General features: G+C 46.9%; 1 protein-coding gene across 2 annotated transcripts in view; it reads right to left on the bottom strand.

Moving 5' to 3' along the window:
- Positions 1 to 21,732, bottom strand: part of FAT4 (FAT atypical cadherin 4) — a 192,244-nt gene extending 170,512 nt beyond the window's left edge. For both annotated transcript variants that reach the window (XM_064149965.1, XM_064149966.1), the window contains exon 1: positions 16,035 to 21,732. In XM_064149965.1, the coding sequence (XP_064006035.1) occupies positions 16,035 to 21,326 (5,292 nt within the window). In that variant the 5' untranslated portion in view covers positions 21,327 to 21,732. The remainder of the gene's footprint in view (positions 1 to 16,034) is intronic.
- Between the last annotated feature and the right edge of the window lie 1,240 nt (positions 21,733 to 22,972).

Here is a 22,972-nt window from a genome sequence, read left to right as displayed (position 1 = left end):
CCTCAGCTGAAAGAACTGCTGGATCCAACTTAAACATAAACACACTTAAACATAAGGATTTCCCATTTCTGTGAGCATCCCGTTTTATTTTGCACAGGAAATACTTCATTTTCTTGCCAATCAAGGAAAAACAAGAAGTCTGGGAGCTGTCAGAAGGTCAGGTTCTTTTACAGTACTCCTCTCAAAGGAGTGAAGACAAAAGGATCCTGTAGTTCAGGCTTTGTATGAAAGCACACACATCAATTTCACAACAAATACTTTTTCAAGCCTCCATCTTTCCATTATAAAGGATTATTATTATTCCCAAGAAATGTTACTTTAAGTCATATTGGTAGAGTCTGCAAGGTTAGGTAGGTGGCATATCAACATAACTCTCCTTAGCGCTGCCTTCAAGTTCTAGTTAATTTTACTCCTGTTCTTTGCTTTTCCTGTTAGCAGCTGGAATAATGTGCTATGTGTACAACTTTTAGGCTGTTGACCTACCCACACTGAGCCACTTTAGATGGATTCTCCATTATTTTTCACCAGCCTATGCAAACATCAAGCACCCAGCCCCTGACTTTGGGTGCATAAAGCAGCTACTTTGTGTCTTTTTAAAGCTATGCCACAACAGAAAGCACTCTAAAGTAATAACTAGCTAAAGCTCCCCTTGGTTTGTAAATTATGAGAGCAGTGAGCAATGCCCATGTTCACAAACGAATTCCTGGAGTTTAACTGACTTCTCAGTGGAGGCTTCAACAAAACTGTTCTGCATTAAGTCGTCCTGTAGCAGACTTCTCATTGGAATTTAGCACTAGTTCTATTCCTTGGAGACTATGCTAATACTATTGTCCTACAATTCTTCCTAAGGAGCAGCATCCATGTGAAGAGTCTAATTATAGACTTCAGCATGTCTTGATTTCCTTATTTCCTTGGCAAAAGGCAGGTTTTCCTGTTAGATCTTTAGCGCTCTCCCTGCGTCACTTTCAATATAGATTTTAGCTGACACACGTAGAAGGTCTTTCTTACTTGGGGCCTCATTTTCTGCTCAATAAGGCCAATGCAAATGAAGGCTAAATTTTAATTAAGATATGGTTACTGAGATGGAAAATTAGCACAACTGAAAGAAAAGCCCCAGTCCACTGTTAGGATACATTTATTTTCTAAATTCCAGGTTCTCATGCTCGTATGCCCTTTAGAGTCAAAGCTGTAACAATGATACATTTTCACACTTAAAATAGGGAGCATTTTCCTGCTCACACTAAAGGCCTTTATTATTTTTTTCCAAATTATTATTTTCAGAGGGAAGGTAGCTGGGCTGCATTTATTTTCCTATTTGTAGAGTAGTAGCCACAATTAATAACCATAATTTGTAGCATTTATAGAAGTATAGTGTACAGTATTTATAGAAGAGGCATGCACATGCAAGACCTCAAGGCATCAGGAATGCACATCGATTTTTATTAACACTGAATCTCAAAATGAAGCACTCTGTCCAGTTTCAGGCAAGCTTAGCTGAACCAAAGGTAAACCAAAAAGTATTACAATGTCTGTTTTAAAAACATATACATATGGAATGATCAAGGAGAGAAAGAACATTTAGAAGACAATAGACTGAAACAGCATTGCTTTGCATGAAGTTTGGTCTTGGTTATTTCCTACATTTTAATACACTAGTTTCTATTGAAAACAACTGCACTATCTCAGCTTAATGACTGCAAAGTGAAAAAGCTACTAAAAAAGAAATTTATCTGGCCTAGCATGAAGTCTCCAGTATCATTTTTCTTTTGTGCTCACCACCAAGAACATCCTGTGGATTTCCAGCTGTCAGGAGCAGGAGAACATTCCAGCCATCATTTACAAAACAAGCATCTTTCTATGAAAATGCCTCTTTAAGGCTTTGCTTTAAATAGATGGAGAGGGAAGGGGAGAAAAAAAAAGGGGGGTCATCTTCCACTCCTGTCTCCTGAGCCTTGCCTTGACGGATGGTGCTGCTCATGGGTGTAACAGATCAGACAGACTTGGAACAGTCGCTGTCTGGTGACAATGATTTACTTCCGCCAGCAGCTTTAAAGTTCAGACATTCCATTTTTAGATGAGCCACTTAATTTCTCCAACAATAAATAACAACTAGGCTTCACTCAGATTAAGAGCCTGTGGGACTTGTTCTTCCCTTAGATATACCTGTCCTGGGGTGGCCCAGCTCCTCCCTCTGCCAAACAATTCTGCAGTCAGAATTAGCAGATCCTAGAATGGGTTGCCCAGGGAGGTGGTCAAGGCTCCATCCTTGAAGGTGTTTAAGGCCAAGCTGGAGGAGGCTCTAGACAGCCTGATTTAGTGTGAGGTGAGCCCATGGCAAGGGGGTTGGAACTAGATGATCCTTGCGGTCCCTTCCAACTCTGATTCTATGATTCTATGGGGGACAAGAGGCTATTTATACATATGTATGGATAAATGCATATATACATTTATGTGCACACACACATCACAGAATCACAGTATGTTAGGGGTTGGGAGGGATCTCCATACATAGAGTCCAACACTCCTGCCAGAGCAGGACCATAAAATCCATCTCAGGTTATACAGGAATGTATCTACACAAGTCTTGAAATTCACCACAGAAGGAGACTCCACATCCAACCTGGGCAGCCTGTTCCAGTGCTCAGTGACCCTTACAGGAAAAGTTCTTCCTTATGTTGAAATGGAACTTCCTACACTGTAGTTCATGCTCATTGCCCCTTGTCCTATCCCAAGGCACAACTCAGAAGAGTTTGTCCACTCCCTCTTGATCCCCAGCCCTCAGATACTTACAAATGCTGATTAGATCACCTCTGAGTCTTTTCTCCACCAGACCAAAACAGCCCCAGGTCCCTCAGCCTCTCCTCACAGGGCAGTGCTCCAGCCCCTTCATCATCTCCGCAGCCCTGCTTTGGACTCTCTCCAGTAGATTCCTGGCACTCCTGAACTAGTGAGCCCAAAACACATGGCAATAAATGACCAGAGGAACAAGGAGACACAAAGAAGCCGTGTACAAGGAAAGCTAGCACCAAGATGGCTGATGAGCAGAGACACTCCATATCTTTTAGGGCTTCTCAGTCCAACTTTAGGAGCCACTTTCAGTAATGCATGAGGATTTTTCTATGCACAGATAAGAACCAAAGGTCAGACAGCATGACATAAATCCCTCAGGACACATTATTGTTCATTTGTTATAGAAACCTAAAAGGAGGGCTTTGCTCCAGCCTTTGGCATCCTACCGAGCAGGAGTATTGAATTTACACAGCAGCTTGTGGTTGCCTTCCTCCTCTCTTACCCAGTGCTCACACACAAACTCAAAACAGTACCAGGCAGAAAAAAAACAACACAACACAATAAGAGACACCTTTATCAGTCTCAGCCATCTGTGTTCCTTTAGCCTGATCCAAGTGTTTTGGCAAGCATATGCACAACTTGCTCCTACCCAATAGCGTCCTGCCCGGCAAGAAAAAGTCCACTCCCACTTCCTCCTCTCTCAACCAGCACACAGGTCAAGCAGCATCCTCGGTCTGTTGATGGAAGGACTTGAAATACTAAAAGGCATCAGTGATAATGCTTAATTTATTATGATATCAACATGATCAATTTAACTCTACTTGATAACATGGCACAGAAAAAATGATGAGAAATAGTCAGTCCTGACCATAGGAATTATTTGGAGTTAAAAAAATCAGATAGAAAACTAAAGCAAAAGCAGGAGACTCCTCAAAAGTCAGGCACTGCCCAGGAGCACCTCTTGACATGTTAAAAAAACACCAGACATGTAGACATGACGCTTTGGGGCATGGTTTAGTGCCACGGTGGTGTTAGGTGCACAGTTAGACTTGATTGGAGAGGTCTTTTCCAACTAAAACAATTCTATTCTAAGTTAGAAGCACAGGATTTAAGAGTTCTCTTAAGGAGAGAAAACATGGGAAAGAAAAACTCTACTTCCTAAAGCATCACTGCCATCATAAATTAGTTTTGAGACAACTTGACATCATCCTACTGGGGTTAAAATCTGGATTTTCATTAATTTGTAAAGGCTCAGATTCTTTTCTCAAAGCAAAGAGGCATAAAAACTTTATTAGGCAATTATCAAAAGGAACAGAATCATGCTCAGAAGAAAAGTCATTTAAACAGACACAAACAAAAAGGCAGGTCTCCAAAGAATAAGGCTGCAATAAACTCCTGAGTTCACCTTCTGTGTCTAAACAGCCTTGTAATTGCAACATGTCTTCATATTTCAGACTGCATGACATTTTGATGGATGAAAAAGGTTTGTTGTATTGAAAGGAATAATGAATGTAGAGTAGGGAAAAGCACCAGGAACCTGAAGTGTAATATGATAGAAGAAAACTCAAGCTTTAAGCACATATACTACAGATGTGTACCAGAGCTCAGGCACCTTGTTTATTCCCCTGAACTAATTAGGTAGAACTCTCTTAATTTATCAAACATGAACCAAAATGGAGGTGACAAGAAAACCCCTCAACTCTGTTTACTCTCGAGCTCTCTAAGGAACAATTTATCTCCAAGATAAACATAGAATCAACCAGGTTGGAAGAGACCTCCAAGATCATCCAGTCCAACCTAGCACCCAGCCCTAGCCAATCAACTAGACCATGGCACTAAGTGCCTCAGCCAGGCTTTTCTTGAACACCTCCAGGGACAGCAACTCCACCACCTCCCTGGGCAGCCCATTCCAATGGCAAATGACTCTCACCTATTTCCCCATACGCAGTGCCTGTGGCAAACCCACACCTGCAGCTTCAAGTTTTAAGTGGTGCTTTTTTTCTATCTTACTGTACATATACACCCCACGATATGACCTTGGGATTTGGGGTGTTTGGGGCCTTTTTGGGGGGCTGGGGTTTTTTTGTTTGGTTGCTTTCTTTCTCCCCTGCTGCTTCAGAATGCTACACAACGAATTCTTGTTTGGAAAGCCAATTGCTATGGCTGGAATTTTTCAGCACTGTCTTGTGTTGGATGCAATTTAGATTAATTTGGTCCAAGCAGGATATAAATTCTGAACAGAGCTTTTTAAAATATGACTACAGATCTGACTAGGTGAAACAACATGTACACATTCCTAGAATCTTCTCTTGGTATTAATAATCTTCTTTTGGATTAGATTTCAAGAAATGCTGCAACTACCAAAAAGGAAAAAAAAAAAAAAAACAAAAAAAAAAAACCAACCCACCACAACACACCACTTTTGCCTGAAAATCCAAAGGTTAGTAGAGTTGAAGCACTTAAAGTTCAAATATTTTACTCCTTCATATTTTGGACAAAAATACATCTTAAAAGGCTTCAAAAAGCATAAAAATGGAATATATCTCCCCAGGAGAGGGAGGCTCAGGGGTGACCTTATTGCTGTCTACAACTACCTGAGGAGTGGTTGTGGCCAGGAGGAGGTTGCTCTCTTCTCTCAGGTGGCCAGCACCAGAACAAGAGGACACAGCCTCAGGCTGCACCAGGGGAAATTTAGACTGGAGGTGAGGAGAAAGTTCTTCACTGAGAGAGTCATTGGACACTGGAATGGGCTGCCCGGGGAGGTGGTGGAGTCGCTGTCCCTGGAGCTGTTCAAGGCAAGATTGGACGTGGCACTTGGTGCCATGGTCTAGCCTTGAGCTCTGTGGTAAAGGGTTGGACTTGATGATCTGTGAGGTCTCTTCCAACCTTGTTGATACTGTGATAAGCAGCAACACCAGAGAGCTGTAGAATAATTGAACACTTTGGGTTGGAAGGGATCTTTAAAGGTTATCTAATCCAACCCCCTGCAACGAGCAGGGATGTCTTCAGCTAGATAAGTCTGCTCAGAGCCCTGTCCAACATCACCTGGAATGTTTTCAGGGATAGGGCATCCACCATCCCTTTGGTGTTTACAGCATGCTTGAGAGCAGGTTGGTTCTACATGTCTCCCTTCCCATGGTACACCCTACAACTACCTGAAAGGAGGTTGAAGCAAGGTGGGGGTTGGTCTCCTCTCCCTAGATAAAAGTGATAGAGGAAATAGCCAGGGGAGGTTTGGGAACAGTTAGGAACAGTTTCTTCCCAAAAAAGGTTTGTCAAGCGCCAGAGCAGGCTCCTGAGGGAGGTGATGGAGTCACCATCCCTGTAAGTGTCCAAAAGACGTGCAGCTGTGGTGCTGAGGGAAATGGTTTAGTGGTGGACTTGGCAGTGTTGGGTTAACATTTGATCATCTTGGAGGTCTTTTCCAGCCTTAATCAATCTACGAGTTGAATGTTGTCACCACGAGCACATCCTTCTATCCGTAGAGCTGGATGTTTGTGTTAAACATAGTAGAACCCTTACACTACTATGGGGCATAGATCACTATGGCAAGACAAGCAACAGCCTAGTAACAATTTGTATGTGCAGAATATGAAATAAGGCAAATGCCTGTTTTGTTACTCTCTGCTGTTGGCACATAAATCACCAGTTCATAGCAGGCTCTTTGGAGCTCTTTAGCATTAACTAATACGACAATGCGTATTTTTACAGTGCAATCATAGCTATCAGTTTCCATCTGTTCTACTGTCCTTTTGGTATGTTATTGCTCTGAGGAAGTAAACAAAAATAGATCACTACAAAAACAAACCTGAGTGACAGCCCAGGCTGAGGCTCTAATTGAAAATAAGATTTAGTAGAGGAGAGCAAAATATCACAGCAAAACAAAGACACAGTTTCTCTAACATATCTGGTATTATTTTTGGCAAAGTGAAACAAGGCTATAAATTTATGGAACAAATCAGTATGGTATTGATGTACCACACTGATCTGGCATCACTCTCCCTGATTGCAAAAATGTGTTAGAAAAAAACCTCTTTGTTTTGCTTCAATTTTAGTCACCATAAATTTCTTTCCTAATTAGAACCCAAGAGTATTAAGGCTTGTCTACACAGAGGTTTTGCACAGACATGGTTACATGGGTAAGAAACCAAACTGACTTAACAGTAATGCCACTCCCTAGTCTAGACACAATTAAAACAAACTATAGCCACACAACTATGTCATGTTTAGGGGATCCTTTGATATACATTTGCCAGACACCTTGCTGTTGGAGGGGTGGGAAATGACCCTTGCAGCAACGGTTCAATGATACGCCACCTCTGAAAAGACTTAAAAGAGGCCATGGAGTTTGGGGTGCATTATGAGGAGTGCGGCCAGCAGAATGAGGAAGGTTCTCCTCCTTTTCTACTCTGCCCTGATGAGACCTCACCTAGAATAGTGCTTTAAGTTTTGGTCTCCCCAGTTCAGGATAGACAGGGATTTAGTGGAGAGAGTCCAAAACAGGGCTACGGAGACGAAGGGGCTGGAGCATTGCCCTGTGAGGAGAGGCTGAGGGACCTGAAGCTGCTTGATCTGGTGAAGAGAAAACTTAGAGGGAATCTAATCAATGTTTATGAATATCTGAGGCCTGGGGGTCAAGAAGAAGGGGATAAACTGTTCTCAGTAGCACCCTGTGATAGGACAAGGGGCAATGGGTATGCCCTACAGCACAGTAAATTCCACCTCAACATGAGGAAGAACTTCTTGACTGTAGGAGTGGCAGAGCACTGGAACAGGCTCCCAGAGAGGTTGTGGAGTCTCCTTCTCTGGAGACTTTCAAGCCCTGTCTGAATGCATTCCTCTGCAACCTGAGCTAGATTCTACAGTCCTGCTCTGTCAAGGGGGCTGGACTCAATGTATGGAGGTTCCTTCAAATTCCTAACATCCTGTGATGGAAACATCTGAGGCCTTTTCCCATCAGTTAAAAGAGTATGTGCATCCTCTGATGAGATGCAGCCTCAAGGTTCAAGATACAAATAGGAAACAGGAAAAGACAATACTAAAGATTTCAGGAGCCAACAACAACGTAGCCTTACCCCAGTGAAGCTAGCGATGAAAGCTGAAGAGGGTAAGCACCAAAGAGTCACCAACTTCTGCAGCTCTCCTAACTGAACAGCCACCAATTGCTTCACCTAACACTAATCCACGGAAAGAAACCTGCACTCCAGCAGCTCTGGGAGGGTATCACTTTACATGGAAAAGGACTGGCTTATTAACATCAATAGAACCCCAGAGTCATTTAGAGATTTCTATGAAGAATTTAACACTTAGCAAAAATAAGCACATGAAAGTTTAGCACTGGTTTTTGGCTATTATTTCTGGTGTTTGCATTAGAGACATGTGAAAAATAATATTTTCCATAATAAAGAATGTTAGTTTTAAAGCCTAGTGATTTTTAGCATTAGAAAAAAGTTATGAGGTGACCTCACACACAAAAATGCCCAGAGGCTGCTAAATGAGCAAAGTAATGAGAAATTCTAGATATTAAGAAAATGTAGCATGGTAGAATCATTAAAGAAATTAGAGCACATGAAAAAAAAAAAAAAAAGACAACATTACACTGAAACTCACAAATTGGTTTGGAACAGTTTAACATAAGGCACATTCATCTCCCACTCTAGCTCAAGGAGCACTTAGAGATCCCTTTTCAGATCAGTACAAATGACAACAGCAGCAGAATGAGCAATACCAGCACTAAGAAGAACAAAAAAAACCCTGGCTTTGGAGCTGGGACAGGGCAGCAGACTTAGTTTTTCATTGTTTACTCAAATGTTTCGTAAGCAGTTTCCTTTGTCAAGCTACAATTAGTGTGCCATGTATCACTGAAGAATAAGATGATTTATAAATAGTATGAATACAAGGAATACCCCATTGTTCTTTTTGCGCTGGTAAATAAAAGACATGCTAGATAAGACTCCTCTGAAATGAGTTTCAGACTCTCTCAATACATTTAAAGCACTCCACCACCACTCAGCTCTGTTAGAAAAGTAACACCTTCAATGTTTTGCCTCACCAGTCCACCCTTTCCTCTCTCCCAGAGGGATGTTAGGTCTAGGCCCACCCCCCTGAAGTGGTACCCAGCCCTAACAGCATATAGGATGCACTGTGCTCCTATGGCTCAAGCAACTTGTCCTGCAAGATACTCTGTCCCTCCTGCTTAGCAGCATCTTTCCTGTTCAAGTCTGGGTTTCCAGAGCTCTTCACCAAACAAATACAGTGAGGGATGCAGTTTTTGAGTACCTCCCTCTCACTCTTAGGTCCACTGACAGACCACAAGTGCCAGAGAACTAGCTAAGTCACGGTACCTAGGCTGGGCTGAGTCAAAAAGCTCCACATAAGCTAGTTACATCATGCAATTGGGGTGTTAGGGCCATGGCTACAGCTCACACTGAGTCAAAGCAAAATGCACCATAATTTTCGTTCTTCACTTGCCTTCATTCATGTCTAGATCTTTATTATGCTAGCAATAAGAATTGCCTAGAATCACCATATCTTTCCTGATGAAATAAGTAAAGAAACCCAAAACCCCACACCCTACCACACTTCAATCCTAGATTATGGATCTGGGAGATAAGTCTCACCTGATTCAGTCAAGCTTCCTAACAGAGCCAACCAATGATAGCATGAGAGCAGCTACACATGAAAAATGAACTCAGTGTTTCATGTTTCCCTGTTTAAAAACGAATCACAGCAGGCTTTGAGTTTGAAGGAACCTTTAAAGGTCAACTAGTCCAACCTCTCAATGAAGACAATTACTCCTCTTTTGAGAGCATTCACCAGTAAGAAGTGCTAACTAAGGTCACTTATTTGCCTCTCCTAAGCCTTTCAGCCTTCAAAACAACTCCATCTACATTTTCCTCATTTACATTCTCCTTCCCCTTCCTTAAACAGTTTCATAGCTTAGCTTTTAAAGTAGATGAAATATGTTCAGTTTACCACTCAAACTGTTACCCTCTCACTTCTCACATCTGATACACACTGGTGCCTAGCAAATCCACCACTCCCTTCAAGGAAGCCATCCACCAAGGGGTTAAACATGCAAACTAGAGATCCTGCCTAATACCATTTAATCCCTAGTAACACAGCACAGAAGATGAGGTATTGTCCTTGTGTTCCTATTGTTTCTGCCAGCCGAGCAGCAGGGTACAACACACAACCACCCAAAATATACCACAGCATACAAGCATTGTTTTGTGAGGTAGGGCTTCAAGTGATGCTAATGTGCATTAGTCATTCCACATTAGAAATAAAAGAATGATGATGAAACTCTCAGCCCTGCCTGAAGAGGTTAACAGAAAAATTGTGTTGAAGAGCCAGGAGAAAGGAGCTAAGCAATTACTGAGTTTCTTTCAGCATAAACACATAAGATGACAACCAGAAGGTCTTCAGGACACTTATTGTATTTTCTAATCCAAGAACAATGCAACACCTACTGATTAAAAAAGAGGGAGAAAAATCTAAGACTGACCCCAGAACATATCCACAGAATGTCAAATCATCTGATGTGACATTGTCAATTACACAGCAACAAGCCAGAAGTCCAAAATATTTTTAAAAGCTTTCAAATTCAATAACTACCACCCCAAATGACCCCACTTGGCTGTAAAACACAACGAACCCAGCACTTGGGATTTCTTTGCAAGTCTCAAAGCGTTTGGTACTTCAAGCATAAGGCTTTTCCTCACAGCTTGCACTTTCCTGAGCACACCACACCTCCTTTTCTCCCCACGCTTTAACAACGAGCACCAAAACATACAGAAGAACGAAAACTTGTGCTAAAGAAAATTAAGCCACAAACTGTAAATAAGCTGTTCTTTGTTTCCTAGGGAAAATCTTTGCTGTTGCTTTAGTGAAAATACAAGGCAAGCCTTCAGTTTCAAGGTGTGTCAACTGCTTTGGGTTCAGGAGGGATGCCCCTTCCCCCTAGTCCTGCCATTGCACAGCTCTTCCCTTGGACCTCCTTTCCAAACAGGGCTAATGTGCAGTCTCAGTAGCTAGAAGATCCATGGATCTATAGTCTGACCCTATGGGGCAACTCCCAGGGATGGGTGAGAAAAGATGGAAAGATTTCTTTTCAGCTGAAGTGTTGCACGGATCCTTCCAATACAGTTGGAGGGGGAAGGAAAAGTTTAACGACAAAATTCAGGAAAAAACATAACACTCACCCCATTTCCCAAGGACAAGCATTGCTTTACCTCTAGAACAAGTAGTTTCATGCAAACCAGCTCTTCTTTTATACTGCCTGCTGGCTAGACAAAAGCCAGTCACTACTTCGAGGCTGTAAATATCTCTATTTCACACCAGATATCTGCCACCTAAAACCAGTCCTAACGCCTGCATCGGACAAAGGATTTATTAACTTCCTTGTGGCTGCTGCTCTCCCCATCAATCTCAGACAGCAATTTTAACAAGGAGTACCTCCAAGTGCTCTGTGGTTCACACATATGTCACAGTGCAACCAAGATGATGTCTGGCATCGAATGTGTATGAGGCACTTAGTGCCATGGTCTAGTTGATTGGATAGGGCAGGGTGATAGGTTGGACTGGATGATCTTGGAGGTCTCTTCCAACCTGGTTGATTCTATGATTCTAATAAGAACATAGGAGGTGTTAAGCATGTCCTGTTATTGCTTTCCCCTTTTCTTTAGCCATCCAGAAACAAAACCCAACACACTCATCATAAGAAAACAGAGAAGGAAAATCATAGAATGGTTTAGGTTGGGAGGGACTTCAAAGACCATCCAGTTCCAAACCCCCACCACAGGCAGGGACACCTCCCACTAGAACAGGTCACTGAAGGCCTCATCCAAACTGGCCTTGAACACTTCCAGGGAGGGAGCAGCCACAACCTCCCTGGGCAACCTGTGCCAGTGTTTCACCACCCTCACTGCAAACAACTTCTTCCTAACATCTAGTTTAAACCTCCCCTCTGCCAGTTTAAACCCATTACTCTTTGTACTGTCATTACAAGATCCTTGTAAATAGTCCCTCCCTAGCCCTCCTGTAGGTTCCCCTCAGGTACTTGAAGGCCACTACAAGGTCTTCTTGATGGCTTCTCTTCTCCAGGATGAAGAGCCCCAACTCTCATAGCCTGTCCTCATAGCAGAGCTGATGCAGCTCTCCGAGCATCTTCGTGGTCTCCTGTGGACTCACTCCAACAATTCCATGTCCTTCTTGTGTTGGGGGCTCCAGAACTGCACACAGTACTCCAGGGGAGGGGGGGGTGTCTCACAAGGGAATCCCCTCCCTTGCCCTCATGGCCACAGTTCTCTTGATGCAGCTGCCTGTGATAGTGGCTAAGACTGATGCGATAGAAGGTGTTAAGTGTGTCCTGTTAGTGCTTTCCCTTTTTCTTTAGCCACATCCAGAAACAAAACCCAACATACTCATCCTAAGAAAACGAAGAAAGAAAATGCACAGTGCTCAAGCTTATTCCTCACAAACAACTAAACACAAAACAAACAAACCTTATATCCAGCTCCTGTACTCAGAAAGCTGTCAGGTACAGCGGTACCAGACCTACTGGACTTAGTCAGCAGCAATGATTTACAGATGACTTTTCCAGGGGGAATCTAAGAGTGACTCAGCCTTCATCCTGCCAAGTAGATACCAACAAAATGCTGAGACACTTACAGGTCAGTATTGCAGCTACAGGTTCATGCCTATTCATTGTACTTTGTCAGTGTTCTGGTTATCCCACCACTCCAGCCACCACTTTATAAGCCAGGACTAAAACAAACCATCAAACCTTCTCACTCCCACATCTGACCCAAAAGACTTCAGTATTAGTGTGCTTTAAGGTGGGTTTCCAAAGATAAGAGGCAGCAGCTCGCTCACTTGGGTACTGGCTGCATCTGTGTGAAAGAAGACTGGCAGCAAATTCTAAGACCAAAACATGTGTGCAGCATACATCAAACCAAATCCCCCAAAGAGTCACCATCCAAAAGCAACACGGGGAAAAAGCTGCACTGCTTATTCAGCACCCACTGCCAGCACGCAGAAAGAACATCGCTGTCGCCGCTTCTCGTTCGAGTGTGGGGCAGCGAGAGCCACTGCAGAGAAACTCAGTCAAGAGGAAGGCTGCCCGTGGTTATGCCTTCTGTAGTTGATAGATTACTGTAATTTATGTACTCCTGAAGAAGCACAGACACCCGATTGAGGTTTGGAAGAAGCAGCATTTTAGCAGCTCTAAAGACACGATATGAAATCACAGCAAATCCTAGCTCCCTACTCGTGCAGAACGAAACATTTGCTTTTGATTTCGGGAGCGGTTTGTAGGCAGCAACACAAATTCTGCACCAAGTTTCAATGGTTACTCTCTTCCCTGCTCACCAAGCCTGAATATTAAGCACAATATGAGAGACTACTGCTACCATAGGGTCTCCGGTGATCACTTCTCCAGTCAAGAAAGCCGCACGGAGCGAAGCACCAAGGGCGCCCGGCGGCGGCAGGGGAGCGCTGGGGCCAGGCAGGCCGCAGCCGCTGGCGCTCTGCTCTGCTGTGCCTGGGCTGAGGCGCGCAGGGGCTGCCCGGGGAAGCCCGAGGGCGGGCGCCGGCAGCAGCCGGCTGGTGTGGAAAGCGCTGCTTTGGAGGGGCGGCTGTGGTTAAGACGTGTGCCACCCAAGTGCCATGGCACCGTCTGCCATGCGCGGGGTCACATTCCACCCAGCCCCCACGGCAGAGCGCGGAGGTTCTGCCCCTGGGTCGGGTCCGCCCCGCCATATCAGTCCGGGCTGGAGGTGATGAGACCGGCGGCTGCCTTGCAGAGGCTGCCTTGCAGAGGCTGCCTTGCAGAGGCTGCCTTGCAGAGGCTGCCTTGCAGAGGCTGCCTTGCAGAGGCTGCCTTGCAGAGGCTGCCTTGCAGAGGCTGCCTTGCAGAGGCTGCCTTGCAGAGGCTGCCTTGCAGAGGCTGCCTTGCAGAGGCTGCCTTGCAGAGGCTGCCTTGGGGGTGCCAGCAGTGTGCACTTGCAGCTCAGAACGCCAGTGGCAGCCTGGGCTGCATCCAAAGCAGCATGGCAAGCAGGTCCAGAGAGCTGCTTCTGCTACTCTGCTGTGGTGAGTCCTCAACGCAAGGACATGGGCCTGCTAGAGCGAGTCCAGAGGAGAGTGACAGACACGATCAGAGTGTTGGAGCTCTCACATAAGGACAGAATGAGACTTGCAGCTGCTCACCCTGGAGAAGGCTCTGGGAGACCTTACAGCAGCCTCCCAGTAGCTGAAGGGGCCCTGCAAGAAAGCTGGAGAGGGACTTTTTACAGGGGCTTGTGATAGAAAAAGAAACTATGGTTTGAAACTAGAGCAGGGTAGCTTTAGATTGGACATTAGGAGGAAGTTCTTCACAATGAAGACAGTGAAACTATGGAATAGGTTGCCAGAGAGCTAGTGGAAGCCACGTCCCTAGAGACATTCAAGTACAAACTTGATGAGTGTCTGAGCAATCTGATATAGTTGGAGATGTCCCTGCTCACTGCAGGGAGGTTGGACAAGATGACCTTTGAGGGTCCCTTCCAACCTGATGCACTCTATGACTGTGAAGTAAATACCCACTGACAAAGGGTTAACCCTCAAAACAAGTCTCCAACAAGGCAAAACACAAGTCAACAATAAAAATGTAAAACAAAACACCCAAGTTTCATCTTTTACAAGTTACTGTGAGGAGTCCAAACACATAACCAATGTAACAGGAACCTTCTCAAAACCAGCATGACTTATTTAAACCAGCAGCACTAGCAGAACAGGTCATTTTCCAATACATTACTGCTCTTCGAGACATGATAATCAACAGCACCTAACACACTAAGGTGAGCTCTCCCACAGACGTGCCAAGGAATCTTTGAGTCTGAACACTGCCTACCACAGTTTGATCAGTGAGTCTGAACTCCCTGCCTAACAATTACTTTGCAGAGCACCAGTCCCTGCCAACAGAGGAGAGTGAGGTATGATGTTTACAGGTTTATAACTTCAACTACAGTAAAACAACAACAGAAGTAAGAATTAGAAACACCATGTCAAACAAACAAACAAACAAAGCAACCACAACACCAAAACCAACAATAACCCAAACCAGCTCAGTGTCCTCTGTGGCTCAAAACTAAGACACAGTTCCCTAGAGGAAGTATAGCTAGGACAACTCTGGGATGCACAGGGCTATGCAATATTGAGGTAAGCTGTTCAGCTGGTGAGAGAAATGTTGAACCACTACACACTACCAGCATCCTCTGGTGGTTGACCCACTCTAAAGTGCCCGTCCCAAGTTTCCAGCAACTGCCACATCAAATGGCTCATCATGAGGTGCAAAGGCAGCTCTAGACAATGGTGCAACTTAAAACAAACACAAGGCCCCCTTTCACACCAGGCTTCTCAGTATTGCCACAGAAGACATGTACAGTATAAACAATCAGCTTTGTGGCTCAACTACTAGATTGAGCAAGCAAAACATCAGTTCTGTACAGATGATGTTCCAATCCTGGCTTCCACCCTTTGCTCCTCAAGTAAGTCAAGCATAGGATATTTAAAGTCAAAGAATTTTGAAGACTCTTCAGTCAAGGCGAATGGCTTTGTGATAGGTAGAGATACCAGCTAAAATGTTGTATTTTAAATGTCTTTCACATCCAACAGAACAGAAACAAGACTGTTTTCATACTCATCAGTGAGGGTAAAGAAGTAATCTGAACTGGAAATGCCTGGGGACACCTATCTGAAGGACTTAACCAGCCCAGGATGCTAAACACATTCAAGACCTGAGAGGAGATGAGCTGTCCAGAGCGATATCCTACCAGCCAGTCCTCAGACAAATGCCAACAGTGACCTTAGTGATAGAAGTTTGGTAATAATTCACACAGGAACAGACAGACTTAAAATAATTAGTGACTGCTAAAATGAGAAGGCATGCAAAACTCCCAAATACCTCTGATTAAAGTTTTTAGCACCTAAATCATTTAGTATCTAAAATTTATTTGACCAACATTGTGCCTACAGGAGCCAAATTTAAACACTCCACCTATCTCTTGAATTCCTAGAAGCAGCTTCAAGTAAAACAATTTGAGTGACAGTAATTGTAAGGTTATCTTGAACTAATGAACCAGCAGACTTAGCTTTCAGGTCTTCTGCTGTGCACTAGCATCTACAGAACTACTAACAAGCAAACCATGAAACAGCCGGTTTAGACAGCAAACAGGTAGATAATTACTGAGCAAAAACCTTACCTCTGCTCGTTGTGTGCGAGGCAAAACAGATGTCTTCTCTATGGCATAAACATCCACCAGGTACAGACGTGCTCCTTGCTCTCTGTCCAAAATGGCTGCAGTCTGGATGACACCAGTGTGTCGCCCAATGGTGAAGAGGCGCCCAAGGCTTTTCTCTTCGCATCGAACCGACACGATGTAGTATTCCACCTGAGCTTCAGAGCCCCGTGGACTTGCTGCTTCGATGGAGATGACGTTTGTCCCAATAGGCTCACCTTCTTTTAAGATGGTTATGTATTTGGGCTGAGTGAAGACAGGCCCATCGACCCCCTGCAGAATTATAGTCATCTCAGTGGTGGATTTCCTCCTTTCGAGGCCAAGGTCTGTGGCAGAAACTATGAGATTGTAGATGAGCTGAGAAGGCACCAAAGCTGATGCCACTCTCAAATCTCCACTATAGCGATCCACAATGAAGGTTTCAGTGTCTCCATTGACTATTTCATATTCCACCTCTCCATTGGCACCCTCATCGGGATCTGCAGCAATAATTGTTGTTAGGATTGAACCGATCACAACCGAGGGGTCGGCTGCGAGAGCATTTTGTGATACAAACACAGGAACATTGTCATTTTGATCAGTCACCAAAATGGTCACGTTCTTCAAAGCAAACCGTCTGGACTCCACAGGGACAGCCTGATCAGTGGCCTTGACTGTTAACTCAAAGAGATTAGCAAACTCACGATCTATTTCAGCATTGGTAAATATTGTTCCTCTCACTTCGTCTATTCGGAAGTGATTACCTCTTGGCATCTGCTGAACAATTGCATATGTTAACTGCCCATTAATATCTGCATCTGGATCCTGAGCAGTCACAGAAATGACAGAACTACCAACAGGAACATTTTCAATGATAGACTTAAAGATATCCCCTGGAGGAAAATTAGGAGGGTTGTCATTAAAATCCCTAACATGTATTACCACTGACATTGTAGATGACCGTGGTGGCCTTCCTTGGTCTTTTGCTGTTATATTTAGCTTATATAGAGATTGTGTCTCAAAGTCCAGTTTCTTTGCAAGAAAAAGGCTACCAGTGTTGGGACTGATGCTAAAAGTCCCATGATTGTTTGTTCCTGTAATGCTATAGTGGAGGTCAGCATTGTCACCTGAATCAGAATCAGTGGCAGTGACAGATGATACAAGTTCACCAACTCTCATATTTTCCAAGACATCCACTAACAAAGTTGATTTAGGGAAGGAAGGACTGTTGTCATTTTCATCCAGTACATCAATGCTCAACATGCAAGTTGAACTTAGGGAAACTGCCCCAGAGTCTACTGCTTGGATGACAAGTGAATATGATGCAGTAGCTTCATGATCTAACTTGCCTACTAAGGTCACTTGGCCCGTGCTACTGTCTATTGCAAACTGGTTTTCTTCATTTCCCTTGATTACAGAGTAGTGAATCAAGCCATTAACCCCTTCATCAACATCTGAGGCAGAAACTCTCAGGACCTGTGTCAGATTTGCTGCCAATTCGGATATTGTAGCCTGGTAGAGATCTTTCAGAAATTTGGGGGCATTATCATTGATGTCCTTCATGTAGATTTGCACAGTTGCCTGATCCTTTAGAGGCTTTGGCAACCCCTGATCTGTTGCTATCACAGTGAGACTAAATACTGCTGCTCCCCTTTGTCTCATGAGAGCTTCTCTGTCAAACTGATGAGTGCTCCTTATTTCCCCAGTCACTGTGTTCAGCTCAAAATCTGGCTGCATGTGCTCAAATGAATACCTGACTTCCCCATTCAGCCCAAAGTCTTTATCCATAGCACTTATTTTACCGACACAGGATCCACCCCTCTGCTCCTCTTCAAAATAGAACACATAGTTGGTACTGTTGAAGAGGGGTCTGTTATCATTTACATCCTCCAGAATCACAGTAACGTTCACAGTAGCATTGAGTGGTTCCACTGCGCTATCAGAGGCAACAACCAGCAAAACATATCTTTCCTGAAGTTCACGGTCCAGTTCACTTTTTATGTACAGCTGACCATCTGGGAATATGCCAAAGGCATCCCCAGTATTTCCTTCAATTATACTGTAAGCTATTTCACCGTTCACTCCCGAGTCTTTGTCAGAAGCCTGCACCTTAAAGAACCTGGAATTCACAGGCTCTGACTCCAAAATAGTAATTTCATAGGAAAGCTGGTCAAACACAGGCGGGTTATCATTCACGTCATGGACAGAGACAGTCAGGATGAAGTTGGAGAACAGCTGTGGCACCCCCATATCCGAGGCCAGGATTTCAACCTGGTAAGACCCAACATTTATGTCCAGTGGTCCTACTAAGCTTATGGCACCTGTTTGTTCATTGATTGAAAACAAGCCCTTTGGGTTTTGCTTAAGGCTGTAAAGGACCATGCCATTAACACCTTCATCAGGATCAACAGCTTTGGCCTGGAATATAGTATGCCCAGCTTTCCAGTTCTCCACCACATTTACGCTTTCCACTGCATGAACAAAGTGTGGAGAATTGTCATTTAGGTCTTTGACAGTTATGTTGACCATAGCATCTCCAGTTATTGCCCCACCACTAGCAACCACCTTCAGCTGGTAAAATGCTTGCTCCTCCCTGTCTATGATACTGGCTGTGGTGATCTGCCCTGTAGCTCTGTTGATAGCAAACATGCCCCTTTGGTCACCTGTTGTAATAAGGTAACTGATGTTGATGTTGAGGTCCATGGTGGAAGCAAAAACAGTACCTACGTGGTAACCTAGGGCAACATTTTCAAAGACAACAAAACTGTACATGCCCTGACTGAAAACAGGTGGATTGTCCTGGGTGTCCAAGACAGTGATGGTGACAATGGCTTGGTTCTGTGACTGAAGATGGCCACCGTCAGTGGCCACAATCTGCAACTGGTACGCAGTTTTCTCCTCCCTGTCAAGGGCTATTTTTGTTGTGATAATCCCTGTCTGACCATGGACCTGAAATCTGGAGGTGTCTCCAGCTGAGATGCTGTACTTGACAGTCCCATTGGGTCCCAGATCAGGGTCCGTGGCAGACACAGTGGTCACATAGCTTCCAGCTGGCTCATTCTCTTGGATATGGGCAAAATACTGAACTGGGTAGAACACAGGGCTATTGTCATTAACATCTAGGAGACTCACATTAACTCTGGTTATTGAAGAAAGGGGAGGAGAGCCCAAATCAGTGGCCAGGACCTGCAGGGAAAAGTGAGCCTGCTCCTCCCGGTCCAGCTGTGAGATAGTGCTGAGTTTGCCTGATACAGGATCCAAACGAAAGATCTGGCGAGAGGTCACTGAGGAGGGGCCAACTGCTGCCAGCAGTGGCTCAGCTTCTTGCAGGGAGAAGCGGACAGTCCCATTGTCCCCCAGGTCCCCATCTGTGGCACTTAGGACCAGCAGCTCAGTTCCTGATGGAGAGTTTTCAGCCAGGGACACCTGGTAGCCCTCAGGTTGACTGAAGCGAGGTTTGTTGTCATTGACATCCAGAATAGTCACCACCAACTGTGCATAAGAGAACTTGGGCTGCACACCTTGGTCACGGGCACTGATGTTGAGCACCACCTGAGATGCAGTCTCCCGGTCCAGCCCGCTGGAGATGGGCATGCCTGCAGCATGCCCAGCAGTGCCACCCTTGGGGCCAGCTGTGGTGACCAGCCCGCTGTGCTCACTGATACGGAACCAGCCAAGCTCATTGCCCGAGACAATGCTGTATTTGAGGTTGGCATTGAGGCCCGAGTCACGGTCTGTAGCACTTAGGCCCCGCACATAGCTGCCCATTGGCACCTCCTCACTGATGTTCACCCAGTAGATTGACTGCCCAAAGACAGGAGGGTGGTCGTTAATGTCATTCACAAAAATCACCAGGCTAGCTACTGACGAGCGGCTCACAGGAGCTGCCACCGCCCCTTCAGGGGAAAGGGAAGAAGTTGGGGAGCCCGGGGGTGGTGGCGGGGCCCCATAATTATCTGCCACTGCCACCGTAAGGTTATAGGCTGGGATACGTTCCCGGTCCAGCGCAGCTGCTACTTTTATAAGGCTGAGGTTGGGCACCTTACTGCTGTGCACCTCAAAGTGCCGCTGCTCGTTTCCTGCCAGGATTGACACAGAGATGTTCCCGTTGGCTGCGGGGGAGTCAGCATCGCTCACCGTCAGCAGGGCCACCACCGTGCCAGGGGCTGCGTTCTCGTCCACAGAGGCAAAGCGGGAAGTGGCAGGGAAGTAGCGAAACTTCACCCGGGGTTCGTTGTCATTGACGTCGAGCAGACGGATTAGGGCCTCAGCCCGGCTGCTCAGCGGGGGCACCCCTCGGTCCATGGCCTGCACTGTCAGCGAGTACTGCTGTCGCATCTCATAGTCCAAGCGCTCCCGGATTCGAATCACCCCGCTCTCAGGGTCCACCTCAAACGGGAAGCTACCAGCTCCCTCCCCACCACCACCATCACCTCCTTCCAGGCGGTAGCGAATGTCAGCATTGGTGCCTTCATCAGCATCAGCTGCAGCCACCTGAAGAATGCTGGCCCCAACAGGTGCATCCTCAGGCACTCGTGCCTGGTAAAGGGTCTGGCTGAAGACGGGCGGGTTGTCATTGATGTCCTGGACAGTAACATTAACCTGAAGGTACCCCCGCCGACGGGGCTCACCCTTGTCCTCCACTTGTACCAACAGCTGGTAGGTGGGGGTGGCTTCCCGGTCCAGCCCACCCCTAGAAACCAGGTGCAAAAAAGCTCCTTCACCGCTGGGGTTGAGGGTGATGTTCAGACGGAAGCGCCCCTCCTCATTGCCAGCCACGATGCGGTAGGAGCCGTGGTCTACACCATTAGTGCCACTGTCGGCATCGGTAGCCGTGTCCAGGATAAGCTGGCGCCCGCTGCCTGTGTCCTCCTTGAAAGTCACCACGATGGAGGGGTCGGGGAAGACGGGCGCGTTGTCGTTGAGGTCGAGCACCAGGACTCGTACCTCGCTGGGGTAGGTGGGCTGGCTAGAGAGCACGACCAGGTCCACTACATCGCTGGCCAAGCTCTCGCGGTCGATGGTGGCGCGGGTGTACAGGGACCCCGAGGTGGCATTGATGGCGAAGAGGGCGTGACTCTCGCTCAGACGGTAGGTGAACCCCGGGCGAGTGGCGATGGTGCCCACCCAGGTGCCGGGCGGTTGCTCCTCCAGCACCTGGAAGACTTGGCGGGGCTCGGCGGCGGCGCCCAGCGGTAGCAGCGGCGGCAGAAGCAGCAGCAGCGGCAGCAGCAGAACGGGCAGCGGGGCTCCGTGGACGGCGGGTGGGCGGCCCATGGCGCCCCGGGAGTGCAGCGCCGTGGGGCCGCTGCTCTCCGCGGTACCCCGCTGGAGTCCACCTCCCCGCGCTCTCGCTTCTTCTCTTCTCTCCTCACCCACAGAGGCTCCGCTCGCTCTGCCCCGCCACGGACGGGAGCAGACCCTCCGGCGCGCCGCGCTCACGGGACGCTTTTCCTATGTCGCTGCTGCTGCCGCCGCCTCTCCTCCCGCCGCCTCTCCGGGGCTCGGGGGCGGCCAGGGCCGCTGCGCCGCATCGCCAATCTGCAGCCCCCGTCGCTACCGTCGGGAGCGCCGCGTTCTGCTGCTCCTCAACGGCCGCCGCCCCGCCAGCATGCCCAGGCGCTCAGCGTCGATGCGGAACGCCGCCGGGTTTGTAATCCACAGCCGCGGTGCTCGCTGCCGCCGTCCGGCCACAACTTCGCCCGGCGCTCATTGATCCCTTCCCTCTTGACGGCCGCCGACGGCTCCCCCCACGGCTTCCCATTGGCCGCCCCACCCCCTGCCCCGCCCTCCGCCCCGCCCCACCCGGCCGAGGCTCCGCGCACATGGGGGTCTGTCCCGGCGGCCACCGAGGGCGGGGGGGAGGGGGGTATGGCGAAGAGGGGATTGTTTGTAACTTCCCGCTCCTGAGTGCAGTGAGGGGGGAGTCAGGGCGGCGGGGGTTTCGGACAGAGGGACGTGACGGCGGGAGGGCTTGCGTCTTAACTGTAAAGCAGCCTTTGAAGGAACTTGAGAGCTGCGCGGCGGCCGACAGACGTTATCCTCGCGAAGGATGCTCCGCCGAGCAGCGACAAACTTCCGCTCCGGTGCAGCGTAAGCGACAGCACGGAGCTGGACCAGCCACGGAGCCGGCCCAGCCCCGGAGCCGGCCCAGCCCCGGGACCCCGCCATCCTTCCAGCCCCGCCGCTGCCAGCGGGATCCATGCGCGGGCCGGGAGCGCCCCCTGCTGCCCGACTGCCTCGCGTCCCGCGGCAGCCGGGGCTGCGTGGAGTCCACGCTGCTCCTTTGCTGCCCCGGGCTGGAGAGGGAAAGGTGAAGCACCACGGAGTGCAGTAGTATCACAGGGAAACAGCGTCTTTGGTCTAGGTGAGACCCACACACTGCTGTATCTCATGCCTCCGTTCTACATTCCTTCATTCTACATCTTTCTTTTCTCTTGCACATTTCTGCAACCTGCACCTTCCTGCCTCCCAAAAAGGCAGCACCTTTAAATGAGAAGCCTTCATCCCATCTGCCTGAAGTCACACCAAGTGTGATGGCAAGGGGCAACTCCAAAACCATCGGTGCCAGTCGAAGCAAACATCTATTTTCAAAGTTGTTCACCTTCAGTGCCAGCAGGGATGTTAACGTGCTGGCTGAGCAACCTGTAAGCAGCAGTTAAGATGGACAAAGTAAATCCAGCATGGCCATATAATAAAATCATTCAATGATTTCAGTTGAAAAAGACCTCTAAGATCAAGTCCAAACATTATCTAACTCCACCAAATCTGCAAATATGGAGTTTATTTATCTTTGTGAGGGCATTAATTGACCCAGCAGTGAATTTTGCAACTTAGAAATGAAAGAAAAGAGAGAAGTGAGGTGAAAAGAAATTAAGAGAGTATATGAGTAATGTGGAAATCAAAGAACCATGAGGATAAGG

Source organism: Pogoniulus pusillus, chromosome 10 (assembly GCF_015220805.1).
Source record: "Pogoniulus pusillus isolate bPogPus1 chromosome 10, bPogPus1.pri, whole genome shotgun sequence".
NCBI lineage: Eukaryota > Metazoa > Chordata > Aves > Piciformes > Lybiidae > Pogoniulus > Pogoniulus pusillus.
This window is presented reverse-complemented; position numbering and strand designations above follow the sequence as displayed.